This window comes from Lacerta agilis, chromosome 10, assembly GCF_009819535.1.
Source record: "Lacerta agilis isolate rLacAgi1 chromosome 10, rLacAgi1.pri, whole genome shotgun sequence".
Lineage (NCBI taxonomy): Eukaryota > Metazoa > Chordata > Lepidosauria > Squamata > Lacertidae > Lacerta > Lacerta agilis.
Window position 1 is genome coordinate 54,424,469 of NC_046321.1, and position 14,286 is coordinate 54,438,754.

The following is a 14,286-nucleotide window of genomic DNA, read 5'->3' on the forward strand; positions in this document are numbered from 1 at the left end:
AAAGCTAAGAACTCAAATTGTCAATCGTTCTTACTTTGGAAGTCACGTCACAAGAGGTATGAAGCAGAATGAGAACCCTATCACCTTATACGAGACCAGAGATTAATTTTAAAAATAAAACAAAACTACGCACACCAATATATGCTATAGCTGTATTAGCTGTCACATTACTGCAACTTGTACTTCCAGGCGAATAGGCCTACGATAAACCTATCAAACATTTTAAAGAGCAATTGCTTGCCATCCAGATGGCTCTCATTCCTAGAACATTGGAGCAGCACTTTGTGAGTGAGAGGACAGGACAAAATTCCCCCTAGCATGCTGTTAATGGCCACTCTAACAGTGTCACAACAGTGTCACATTCCTTATTCCTTGTAAGGATCTGAGACGCTCACCCAGGCTCCTAATGGCTTGAAGGAGTTACGGTAGTAAACTTCACCCGTCAGATCTTTAACCTGTTCTGTTTCCAACATATCTATTTGTAAGACCATTAGTCTTACATCATCATCATCTAGACATGTCTCATTACACCAAGAAGTGATCTTCGCTGTGTTTCGAATACTGTATAAGGAAGGGCCCCACTTTAATTGGGGGCACCCGTTCTCTGCCTTCCTTTGAACACAACGCTGAATAGCTTCTATTTAAGTTTATTAGTTTTATTTCATAAAATTTATACACCGCTGAATCCCATCAAAGCAGCTTATCTTCTCAATTCGCTGTAGTCCTCTCAACCAGGGTGCCAAATGATAGTTAATATGGTCCTCCAGTGACCCCACTCCTGGAAGGTGGTCAGTTTTAGAGCTAGACCTGGAAAATACAGGTTCAGATAACTGCATTTTGCCACAGGTAAACTGGGGTTGTAGCCACAAAAAACTTAAGGCGTGATGAGAAGGCATGTCCAAACATTTTGGGATATTTGGTGAACACAAAGCAGGAAGCCAATTAATTGCCTTGGGCAAGTTCGTGTTTTAGCCTGATCAGGTGTGAAGAAAAAGTAAGCTAACTCCACACAAACCATTCTGAGCACCTACGTGACAAATATTTGGAATCGCGATGTGGTCAATATAATACTCAAAATCCAAATTTGACTAAAATCTAAGGTTAATTTTGATGCTGTCTGCCCATGTTGGTGTCCAAATGCCTCTGTGACTTATAGGGCACAACAATGGACCATTTAAACGAAGCTTGTGGACCACAGTTTGGGACGCCCTGCCTTTGTCCATGAAATTACTTGTGGATAGCACTTTTTTTGTACATAAGAATCTCCAGTTTGGGGCTTGTAGCTTCAAATGTTGGAATCCCTCCACATCCATAGTGTTACTAGACCATGAAGAGATACTCGAGTTGAACTGGGGAAAACCAGATGCAACTGTACCACTGTTTATTACTCTTTGGGCCAAGCTGAGGCTGATAATCCTGCCATTCCCACTGGTACCGTACCTCACAGCCCACCCTGTTCATGAAAATGCATTTTCGTCTCTGCAAAGTTTTATGTTACTTTATTTGAAACATTCTCAGACCAAGGTAATTATTTCAAGATTTCCCTTTATAGAAGGAGAAATGCCAAGAAGCAACATTGAAAAATAAGGGCGGCTAAAAAGAAGAGTTAAACAAAAGCCGTTTCAGGGTCTTTCTCTGTAAGATCAATGTCAAAATTAAAATGGGCTTTAAAAGCTTTTGAAAAATCTGCAGAACACACTTGCTTCACGTGCATCATGAAACAAGCAGGAAAACAACGATGTACCTAATTAAAGCTAATCTTAATATAGTACAAATGTGGTCATGGTCGATGCCAGTAATTAATGAAGGTACTGTAGCATGAAGCACAAAAGAAATATACCCGATTAATAGACACTGCATAGGAATCCTTGATCAAATAGGGATCTAATTTAAATCTGTAAACATCGTGATGAACTGACCTGGTGTTAGTCACTAAGCCTATTTTTCTCTAAAAATGCAACGGGAAAAGTATCAAACATCTCCTCTTTGTATAAAGCTGGCATTGTAGAAAGAAAGACACTGCTGTTCAGCTACGGAGTGTGAATACATTTACCTTTGAAACAAGAAGTGAAATTACTTCCTTCACGGTTTCTTCAATCAAGTCATCTATTTTTGAATGGTATTGTTGCTGCGTTTTAGGAGACAAAAGCAGCATTAGTCTGTTATATGAACACAACACTTTTGCCATAAGTCATACATAGAACAAAGAGTCTGAATCTGACAGACCAGGTTTACTCAAAAGTATCATTTTGAACCCCCAATGAACAAAACCTTGAAAATGATCCAACCCACCGGTACTTTCTTACACTGTGTTGAAAATTTTCCCATGTACGCTGCTGAGTTAAGCAGCTAATGGGGTTATTATTTAGATGCATTGAGGTCTTATTCTTATTCAGGCAAAGGAATGTGATAGATACTTTTTGTCTCTCTGTAATTTAGGTGGTTGTGGGTCTTTCCTCTTCCTCAACTCAAAGGTTTGGTTTAGCTGCAGAAGCAAAATGACCCCCCCCCCCCCAAATAAAGCACTTTATATCTAACCAATCTCATCCATAAGTTATGACCTCTAGAAATAAAATGAGGGGCCAATTGTTAAATCTTTAAAAAGAGCCCTTTTATCCATGGAGTGAACTGCAGTTTATACAACTCTTGCATAATCTGTTCAGAAATGGGCAAAAAAAAAATCCATCAGGAAACCTGAAGAGATGATAATAAATTACCAGGCCACAAAAAGCATAACAACAAAATCAGCTGTCATTCTCCATCTCCTTGCTTCTGCCTTTTCTTCCACTAATGAAAATGCCGTCTCTTTAAAGAAGCGCACTTAAAATTAAACCTGAAAGACTTCCGTACCCTGTTTCAGCGATAAATAGAGGAGACTTCCATCCTGCAGTTAGCAGGAGAAAGGGCTCCTTTTCTATTCTCAAAGTACATCCATTAAAAAAAGAAGAAGTAATTCTCCTTTCAGAACATTTGTTCCAGGGAGAAGAATGCCACACCAACCACTTCACAAAAAAATATGACTTGTAAAGACTAACCCTATCTTGGTAGTTCAAGGCTACCTGAAACAGCAAGAGCATAATGCTCAGAGTAAAAGCACCAAAATCAATATAAACATTAGGCTAACTTGGCAGGAGCCCATTGAATAGTTTTCTAAAATTTAGCTTTTTGAAGGCTATTTGCCTCCCCCTTTCCCCCCCTCCCAAAGTTTCCACACAGATGTACTTAATAACTCCCAGGAGAGCTGCCCTTTTGTCAAGCAACTGCCCACTGTGCTCAGATTAATGAAGCAAACATTTTGTATACAAGTAAATGGATGCAGATACACATGTAATGTCGGGGAAGTGCCAATTGCCGCTTTTATAAAAGAGGCTGTAATGTAGCCCACAGTTGCCCATTCTCAAGTCCCACGGAAATCAAAGGCACAGCCATCGGGATAACCGTGAGCAAGCTTGTAATCACAGTAAATTAGTCTTCTGCAGCCAGAGAGAATCACACGCAAGGAAGAAAAGAGCTTGCGATTCAGTTCGCGAGCATGAGAATTTCTCGGGCTTCAGGAAACGGTCTTAAGATGAAAAATGATTGAATGAGGCTATTTGGGGGGGGGAATCATAATTTTGCACCGATACTTAGTGCTGTATCTTCTCCAGGGATTATTTTGCATGTTAAAGGCCCCCCCCCCATGCTTAGTCCATTTGCAGGTGAGTTAAGGAATGCCACTACCTGGTGTGTTTTTCGAAGACCTCTCGGGGTGTTTGGGTCTCCTTCGATTATAAAGGAATTAAAAGAGAGCTTTGATGAACCCAGTTTAGGTGTGTGAGGGAATTGACAAAAGATGTCCAACGCTCATATATACGATGGTTAGGAAGCTCAGTTATGTGACGCTTAATGAGATCAAGTGTGTGGGAGAAAGGCCTTAGAAGTCAGTAACAAGTCACCAAAAGAAGCTCGGAAGCTAAAAAAGGAAAAGTAGTGGTGGGTTTTTGTTTGAAGGAAGCAAAGGAGAAGGGATTGATGGGCTTTCCTTCAACCACCTTAAGCGCAAGGCATAGTTGAGAAGAGCTTGGGGATATTTCCTTGTTTTTTTTTTGCTGTATTTTAAAACGGTGATTACAAACATTGGGGATGGTACCGGTGTTTTAAATAAGTACGGCTTTTGCTTTCTGCAAAATTTTTTTTTAATGGAAACACGTCCAAAAACGGGCATGCTTTTGTGCCACACAATTTCAGTAAGGCGTTGAATAGGCGACACACCTTTGCCTGTAGAAATTGAGATATTAAACTATTTGGGATTTTAAATGCTCATTTTTCTACTGGCATTTTAAAATGTATCTTTTATATGTTATGTAGACTGCTTAGGAGTTTTTGATGAGCAAGTGGTACATAAAACCTGTTAAATGAATGGATGGATGGAGTGCTGATATGCATGAAAATTCTTTTTCCTTTTTATTTTGCACTAGCTTTTGGTTTGCATGTGCATCAAGTTCAAAGGGGAAAAGATGCTTTGATTTCTTCAAACGTAACCATTTCCAAAATCTCAACATGTGAAAATGAGCTGAAGCTTCCTTTGGCTCTTTTAACAATCATTACGGTTTTAATCTAGGGCAGGAGTGGCTAACCTTCCTTGACCTGGGCCCACACTGAAAGTTGGCCATGCCTCCATGGGCCGCATGCCAGAGGTGGGTGTGGCCAACACACACCTGTGCATGTGCACACATACTGACTCATCCCCCATACATATGGCACCCACAAGCACACCCACATGATACCCTCTGTGATTAGGGGTGGGAGGGCAGGAAAGACCTTCTCTTGATCTGGGTACATAAGGGGACAGTGCTGCCGCCCTTCAACATTTGTGTGGAAATGGGCTTTCTCTATTCTTGCGCCAAAAGCTGCCAAATTCCCTGTCACACACAACTACTGAAGGACCTGCCATTCTTATTTCTATGCAGAATCATAGTATTGTAGAGTTGGAAGGGCCACCTGGTCCAACCCCCAGCTATGCAGGAATCTCAGCTAAATCATCTATGACAGATGGCCATCCAACCTCTGCTTAAAAACCTCTATTGAAGGACAGTTCACCATAGCTGTCAAGTTTCGGATTTGAAAATAAGGGATCAGCAGTCTCACCTATCCTGGGGACAGTCACATGTCAGTGGTGGGCGGAGCCAGAAGCAAAAGTGGGTGGAGCAGCAATGTCAACTCCAAGCTGGCTTGGGCTCGGAGCGGAGCAAAGAGGAGGGCAGCCAATGTGCTCCACGCGATGGAGCCCCATCGTCTTCTTGTCTGATCCCATCAAAACAGGACAGGAAGCAGCAGCTGCTCAAAGGCAGCCAGGCTCCGCCCACCAGCTGACCCTATTGGCCGGCTGAGGGGCTCGGCAGCAACGGATAGGGGCTGATGCAGGGGGAGGAATACACCCCCCTGTAAGCACGGGAAACGGCTCCCACTTGCTTTGAGGGCTGAGGCTTTTCTCTCCAAGTAGGTGAGGTCTTCCCACCCAGTCCCTGGCCAGCAGGGGAGGAGCTGCTTCCATTAAAAACAGGAAATTTAAGGGAAATAAAAAATAAGGGAGAGCAGCGGGAAACTGCTTGAAATAAGGGAGAATCCCGGGGAAAACGGGATACTTGACAGCACTGCAGTTCACAACCTGCCAAGGGAGACCCTTCCACTGTCTAACAGCTCTTACTGTCAGAAGTTCTTCCTGATGTTTAGTCAGAATCTCCTTTCTTGAATCTTGAAGATATATCTGGCAAGTTTGGAACACATACAGACTCTCTTGCTTGGGGACCTACATTTTGGACCAGTGTTGTTAACACTCATGCCACACTGTTCACAACAAGCAATGGACACAGAAACACTTTTGAAGGCAGAAAGAAATTCTAAAACAAAATCAACTTACCCACTGATTAGCAAACTGGGCCATGTGACAGAAAGCCCCCCAAAAACCAGAGAGTGGGGAAAAATGGGGAAAATAATCATTACAAAATAGTATGAGAAATAAATAGACTTCACGAAATGATATGGATCAACAGAGAATACGAAAATATTGTAATGCTATAAAACGATGAATGCACATAAATATGGTTGACATTTGTACTGCAAATCAAAACACTGCAGTAATGTGTGATGATGACCTTTCAATTTAGGGATCCACAAATTTGGGCTAGCCTTGTTGGCCCAGCCAATGGGTCTAGGAACCAGCAAGTTTGGCTTTGCCACTTCCTGCTTCACAGAAGCCAAGGAGAGTCTTTGCTTTTGTACCGACTGCCTGGGATGGGAGGTGACAGGGAGAAAGGCAGGTGGGTCTTTCTGTGTTCACGGAAACCCCTCCCCTCCAATCCACAACATCGAAGCTGTTGCAGTCTGGTGCCATTTTGAAAGAGGCACTCTCTGCCTCCATATGTTGTCTGTAGAGTCACCCCTATGACAGAGGGTCCTGGAAATGTTTCCTTTTTGTGTGTGTGGTTAAAGTTAAATTTCTGGTCATCGGCATTATCATTTTATTTGTATGGTCACCGCTAATGACTGTATTTGTGGACCCCTTCTTCAATCTCTCCCTACTTTGAGAGCAAATATTAAGAAAACCATCACCAAAATGCAGGCACGTTCTAAAATCACGCACTGCAGAGTTAATGTAGTTTAACATTCTGACTACAGCTGTCCTCCATCTCAGGTTGTCTTGGCCAGAAAGCCTTTATCTGGCAATGCAAGGCATAGAAGGGCAATATTAGGAGGCTGGTAGGACAGAGGATGAGCAAAGACATACTTGGAGAAATTGCTCCTTGCATCATTCTTTTTTTGACTATGTTTCTCCTCCCTGTTCTTCCTCCTCAAAACCTGCAACAGCCATCCTGGAGCTGAAATCTTGCAAAAGCCTATGCGTTCTTCCTGATCTTGTGAAACAGACATTTCAAGATGCTCGCTTACCTCCTGCCCGCCATCCAGGACACATAATTTAGCAGTCTGCTTCTTGGCATCAACCAGCACGTTGAACATTGTGCACACAGGAGAGGGTATGCGCAAGTCCGTAGATTTATTCGTCTTTTGCAATTTGAGTTCAAAGGCAATTCTTGTTCTATTAATTGAAATGCGGGGGGTCGCAACAGAAAGGAGTGTCAAAATTCTATATAAATGAAGCGCAAAAACAAATCCAGGCTCAATGTACTAACATAAAATTAATTTCAAATATGGAAAAAAACCAAAGTAGAAATGTTTAGGCACCTGCACGTAAAACATTGGAGTTATCATTTTTCACATATCTTATTTAAACTTTCCAGCAAGGCGCTCTGACAGCTCCCTCAAGGTTAGATACTGCTTTGACTGAATAACAGCATGACAAAACACAACGCAGATAAAACACATACTGCAGCAAATGCTTTCTGACAGATAAGCTTTCCGCACAATTTTCGAACTGGCAAAAACAGAATATAGACTGTCATGTAACATATTCAGGTACTTCTGACATTTTTTTTTTAAATAAGAAGATATGCTGTTAAGAGTTCCAGTAAGTGTGACAGCTTTTTATAGTGGGGGGGGGGGGAGTGTGTAATAATTGTTTTCTTCACTTTTGCACTTTCACTTACAAAAGCACTCACAACACGGGTGGAATTCAGAAGTTAACTCGAGTGGTGAAGTCAAGAGCAGATGGATCTTAGAACTGCTTGTACTATAAAGAACTAAGGGTCAGTGCACATATGACACAACTAGCCTTGCCAGAAAGGGGTGTTGCCATGGAGTGGCAAGCGGTCAATTAGGTGGTCCTAAGCATAGATAAAGGTAAAGGGACCCCTGACCGTTAGGTCCAGTGGTGGACGACTCTGGGGTTGTGGTGCTCATCTCGCTCTATAGGCCAAGGGAGCCAGCGTTTGTCCGTAGACAGCTTCCGGGTCATGTGGCCAGCATGACTAAGCCGCTTCTGGCGAATCAGAGCAGCGCACAGAAACGCCGTTTACCTTCCCGCCAGAGTGGTACCTAGTTATCTACTTGCACTTTGACGTGCTTTCGAACTACTAGGTTGGCAGGAGCAGGGACCGAGCAACAGGAGCTCAACCCGTCGCGGGGATTCGAACCGCCGAGCTTCTGATTGGGAAGCCCTAGGCTCTATGGTTTAACCCACAGTGCCACCCGTGTCCCATTAAAGGTAAAGGGACCCCCAACCATAAGCATACCGACATTAGAAGAGGGATCTGTGACAGCATTGTGAAAGAGGCCAGATCCAAAGAGTGAACCATCATGTCCATTGCCCACCATGCTTTACGGAGTGATTTAAAGCCACTTCCATCTGTTGGGTGAATCCAGGGGCATAGTGTGTGTGGGGGGGGTGCCGGGGGAGGGCTGTGGCCCTGGGCACACAATTTTTGAGTGAGCGCAAACCAGGCACTCCCATGCAGGTTCCCCCAGTGCAGCGTAGCTCAGTGCTCCTCTATGCTTGCCAAGGGCCATGTCAGCCAGCCAGGCTCCCCCCTACACGGACGGGCAGGTGGTCCCGCTTTGCCCCTGTGGGGGTCAGTTCGGTGGTGTCAGCGGCAACAGCTAGGCTGACGCAGTTCCGCCTGGAGCATGCCCCTCTCCTGGCATGCACGTCCGCACCCACCCGTGTCAGGGGCTGGACTGAGGTGGAATTGTGGGAGCCGACCCCCACCGTCCTGAACCTTCCCAAGGGCAGGAGGACAGTATTGATTTAGAACAGTGGTTTGCAGAGGGGCATTGTCCAGAGGGGGAAAGCTGGGAAATACTGGGTGAGGAACAGCTAGAAGAGGAAACACCAGGAGAGAGACAGCTGGCAGATTCAGTGTCCTTGGACAGCATTCCTGACCCCCCCCCTTCGCCTAAGACTATAGACAAGCTTTGAGAGTGATAGAACAGAGAGCTCAACGGCAACAAACTCAGATTACCCGACGTAGGAGTGATGTAGATTAATGGGGATGGAGGGGGTGAACCTTTACTGGGAGCAACACCATTTCTAGAGGGATATGCATTCGTTTGTCTCTCACTGTGATTAGAAACTAACTGGTAAGAACACTCCTTTTGTTTGATCTGCTTATTTACTGCCACCAGAAGAGGGATCCGATTCCCCGAAGCCTGACACCCATGCAACCAACAACCAATGCCACGCTGCTGGATTAATCCTGCCACTTTCACACAAGGCTGCTCAACTCAAACATCCACAGGAGTCCCAGAAATGGTAGCATTTGTACGGCAATTTCTGAAATTGCCTATGTACCTTTTGACGCATGCTTCTATCATATCGCTGGCCATGAGTTTCAGCCTCTGTTCTAAGTGGTGGGCAAATTCCGGCTCTGGCCAATGAAGGTCGAAGACGAACATCTGCAGTGCGTCAAGTTTCCAGAAGAGATCTTCCGACGTTGCTGACCCGTTGCTACAACAAATCATTCAAGGCATTGTTTGAATTACAGCGCTAGAGAAAACAGAGCCCCCCTGCTTTTATGCACTGGAACTGGGTGTTTTTTTTACAAGAACATAAAAGCAGCTCCGGCAACATTATCATTTTGTCATGCCTATTGGACCGTCCAGTATTCCAACAGTTTTATCTGATGTGGCACGAATGGCGCCTTGGTAGCAATGGCTAGAAACGGTGTCTTGCCAAGCAACAGCTTGGCAGGAGGGCGCCATCTTGTAATGGGGTAGGAGAGCCGAAAACAATGCCAATATATTTTGCATCTGCCAACCAATGCACCCCTTGGGTTTCAAAGTATCAAAGTTCAGTTCCGTTCATCTTTGGGGGTCGGAGACAGAACCCAATAATTCACAGGTCACATTAATTCAATAATTTAAAAATATTTGCCAAGCCCCTAAGCCAGTATACACCAGGAGGCTCATGTTCATACTTCTAGAGTTAATGCTAAATACATAACTTCTGGTAAATGATTCACCATAGCCGCTAAAGGGCCCTGAAATTATGTGTCCTGGGCTTTTTAGACTCGTCTACCCATGTAATGATACCCATGTACTCATGTAATGATACCCATCATACTCGTCTACCCATGTAATGAAGGGGACGACAGAGGATGAGATGGTTGGACAGTGTTCTCAAAGCGACTAGCATGAGTTTGGCCTCTCCTAATTGTTTTATTATTATACTTATATTATTATTTTGACAAAGTAATAACCATAAATAAATAAGGATAAAAATGTGCACCCCACTGCCGACATAATTTCATTGTAACTATCCAGTCTCCCAAAATTTCATCACCTCTTACGATGGTTTGACCCCTTTCTGTTTTAACAGTACAAATTCTACAAACACCCTCCATCATATCTCCTTAAAATCATTTAACCTGCCTATTCCCTGTCTTACCTTAATGGCACATGTTAATTTATCATTAACAGCTATATCCTACATCCCATTCTTCCATTTTATATTCTGCTTGCCCCTTCCACTTCCTGGCTATAATAATTTGTGCAGCTGTCAATAAATTTGCGAGCAAGTCTTTCCTAGCCTGTGAACTTCCACCCCATTGTAAATTGATAATAATGCTACCTCTGGATTTTCGGTCAGCTTTAACCCAGTGATTTGTCAAAAAAAAAAAAAATCCTTCCAGTAGCACCTTAGAGACCAACTAAGTTTGTTCTTGGTATGAGCTTTCGTGTGCACGCAAACTTCTTCAGACACGAAAGCTCATACCAAGAACAAACTTAGTTGGTCTCTAAGGTGCTACTTGAAGGAATTTTTTTTCTTTTTTATTTTGTTTTGACTATGGCAGAGCAACACGGCTACCTACCTGTAACCAGTGATTTGTGTTATCTCTTTAAACACCCTTTGCAAAAAAATAATAATAATAATTGTACATATTTACACTGCCTCTCCTAATTCTGTGCCCTATCTGCGAGCAGAGAAATTGGGAGGGGGAAACCATTTACCGGTAACTGAACCATTTTCTAGGAAGAGGAGGATAAATTCTCCAGCAGTTTCTCCAGAGTGAAACTCATCATGGAACCAAGTCTGACTGACATAGTCAAGAAGTCAGATGAGAGTGATGGCAATGTTTCTGCCTGCCCTACGTCTTGAGAAGGGAGTGGCAGCAATGGTGGCAAGAAGGGCAGTTTCTGCCAGCAAATTGACCATGGCCACATCCCTGCCCTTTGCAACCTGCAGTCAAGGTGGTGTCAGTATCAGTTCACTATTCACCTTTGCATCTGGACTCTAGAGAACTAACATGAAAAAGCCCAAAGAGTATCTGGGATGGATCCAGATTTAAGGAGACCCCTGGATGAACCCAAAATTGTGCAGGTTGTACATTACGTTCTGCCTGGGGTGCCTGTTTCTGGGCAAAGAGGCTATGCAAGCTTTGAGGGTCATACCAGATTGAAAAATGTCTGCAAGGAAAAAGCTGACACTTGTGATAGAAGTCCTGCATGGTATAACGTCTTTTACACCTATTATCTGAATTTGGCCTGTACGTTACACACACCCTAAGAAAAGACAACCAAAATTATGTAAGGATAAAGGTTGAATAAGCCAAAAAGTCTGTTTTTTTAAATGTTTGTCTGTGCTCTGTGATGATCAAATGTAACTCCATCTGTAAAAGCAGAATTAAGCCAACCAATTGTTATTGTGTGAGATGTCCAGTATTTTTTTAAAAAATTATATATCAGTTTCCCAACAGGCCTAATGAAAAATAATAACGAAGAAATTATTTTCTCTCAAATGCTGTTAAAATAACCCTATGCATACCCATTTCCTGTTAGCCATTTAAACTGGCTTTCACCAATTACAGTAAAAATACAGTGTCAAAAACACCCAGTAATCAATGCCTCTTATAGTTTTTTATGACACAAAGTCACAATAACTTTATTTGTTCTTTCATTTGGGAATTTGCGCAACAATATTCACAGAAGGATTTTTTTGGGAGGGGGGGCGTGAGGGAGATGATGGACACAGGAAGGAAAGCTGCAGCAACACGAAGAAACAAGGTGTTCCTAGCAATGCAGCTAAGCAGAAATTTTGTCACTGGATATGTTTGGCTGTGCAAATAAAACCCTCCCAGGGATAAGAGGCTTTGACACTGACAATGCTACAATATCTGCACTAGGACTTGACTCTTCCTTTGGCACAAAGTTCTTGTAATTCAAATGTATTATAAACTGCCACTTTTCAAAAAGATTTCAATCTTTCGGCAACTGCTTTATATAAAGCAAAGGGTGGATACACTATTCTTACTCCCCCGGTACAGAATGAAACTGTTTGCATTTCAAAGTACTCCAGCGTTAATAATGTCACTGCGATCTGTGAAGGATCTCAACTACTGTACTCAACAGTCGTGCAGAGAAGGGCTTGCTCTGTGGTGGCACCTATTTCATGAGATGATCTCCACTTGGAGATCAGGTGGGCATCAACAGTTGCGTGTTTCTGCCGGGAACTGAAAACGTACCTCTTCACCCAAGCTTCTCCCGGCTAACTCCTAGTACCGTGTTTCTCCTAAAATAAGACATAGCCATAAAATAAGCCATAGCAGGATTTCTATGCATTTGCGAAATATGTCGTTCCCCGAAAATAAGCCATACCCCAAAAATAAGCCATAGTGACGCGGCACCTCCCATTAAAACAGCCTGGAGAGGCGTGGCTATGCAGCGTACTGATGCAACACGGTTAAAATAAAACATCCCCTGAAAATAAGCCATACTGTGTTTTGTTGAGGGGGGGGAATATAAGACGGTGTCTTATTTTAGGAGAAACACGGCATCTCTGGCTACTGCATAAATGACACAGAAATTTTACAGTTGTATTATTGATACAGCTTTTATTGCTGTCCTGCTTGTTTAATTGTCGTAGCATTTCTTTGAAATAATGGAGGGAGGGCAGATCACTTTAATAAAGAAATAAGATAGATCACAACTGTGTATAACTAAGGAGATAATTACAATTCTCTCCCTGGCTGTAGGAATATTCGTCTTTCTATGCTTGTGAGGAAGGGTGCTGCTCCTACCACACGGCGGACACAACAGTTTTAGCTCACCCTCCCAAGTGGTGACCTGTTGAGTTTTCCTCTGACATGTATCCCGTAGGAATGTTAGCTAGCCCTTACAGGACCTGCTCACGTTCCTGAAAATTCAAAAACAAGCCTCACACCCAAGCATAATTCAGTGTGCTTTTCATGTCTAGCCAAGCGGTCCTCTGTGTTGGCCTCTCAAGGGACCAATCAAGCAGAAGACTGAATGCCAAGCGTAGCGTTTTGCTCTCTTAATACCTCCTCCACCTTAATCCGCAATGCCCCAAATGTGCCATTAAAGAGACGGACCAGCGAAAACAAGCGAAAACAAAGTAATTATGTTCTTGGGGCTGTGCAGTGATAGGTAAGAACACACACTCCCTGTTTCTAACCATACAAAGGGGGGGGTATCCATTTTGTGTGAATGGAAAGGCCAGCAGACAAGCTATACTGCATGTAAACAACCCATACTTCTCTTACAAATAAAGCACATTAAATAAAACACATAAAATTTGATTCTGGAGGAATGAGAGCTACTACTTTTAATAGGTACAAGTATATTTGGCAAACTATATTTAGTTCACCATAGCTGAGTACAGCTAGATGAATAGTGCAACCCAGTAGTCCCCTCTGAGTTCAATGGGACTTACTCCTAGGTGTATATGTATATACGTGTGTTTCTAGATTCAGGTAGGTAGCTGTGTTGGTCTGATGCCATCGAAATAAATTTTTTAAAAATCATCCACTAGCACCTTAGAGGCCAACTAAGTTTGTTTTGGGTATAAGCTTTCGTGTGCATGCACACTTCTTCAGATACTACACGAAAGCTTATACCCAAAACAAACTTAGTTGGGCTGTAAGGTGCTACTGGACAATTTTTTTAAATATATATATGTTTGTGTATACATAGGAGCCAACTCCTAGGGGCCAAGGTCCCTTTGCCCCCCAATAAAATATCTGAGCCCCCCAAAAAGTTGGTAGACATTACCATTCATATGTTGTGTGTGCACCATGTCATGTGATCAATTATGTGGGTTGGGGCTTACCTGCCCCCCAATATTTTATTCAAGTTAAGACCCCTTTGTGTGTGCATGTGTATGAATGACTGTAACCTAAAATGTACAGTTAATTGTGCTGAGTAATCTATACCCCTATAAAAGGTTCACAATTTAATTTTTTAGAAAAAGCAGTAAACCTGAAGACCAATAGAGAGCAGATGATACTCTGAGCAAGCAGCAACTTTTCAATTCTCCAAGATTTTTTTTTAAGAATCCATTTTATTATTAGAGCAAAGTGGTAAAACCACACTTGTTGCATGCCAAAGATCCTTGGCAAC

The 14,286-nt window shown here is 42.8% G+C and overlaps 1 protein-coding gene across 19 annotated transcripts in view; it reads right to left on the reverse strand.

The window, feature by feature from the left end:
* CADPS2 (calcium dependent secretion activator 2) overlaps nt 1-14,286 on the reverse strand; it is a 323,931-nt gene that overhangs the window by 48,220 nt on the left and 261,425 nt on the right. For 10 of the 19 annotated variants that reach the window (XM_033161513.1, XM_033161504.1, XM_033161501.1 and 7 more), the window contains 4 exons: nt 9,224-9,379; nt 6,928-7,075; nt 5,900-5,914; nt 2,054-2,128 (listed from right to left, as the gene is read on the reverse strand). In XM_033161513.1, the coding sequence (XP_033017404.1) occupies nt 2,054-2,128; nt 5,900-5,914; nt 6,928-7,075; nt 9,224-9,379 (394 nt within the window). The remainder of the gene's footprint in view (nt 1-2,053; nt 2,129-5,899; nt 5,915-6,927; nt 7,076-9,223; nt 9,380-14,286) is intronic. The other 9 variants (XM_033161515.1, XM_033161514.1, XM_033161505.1 and 6 more) reach the window with 1 other exon arrangement.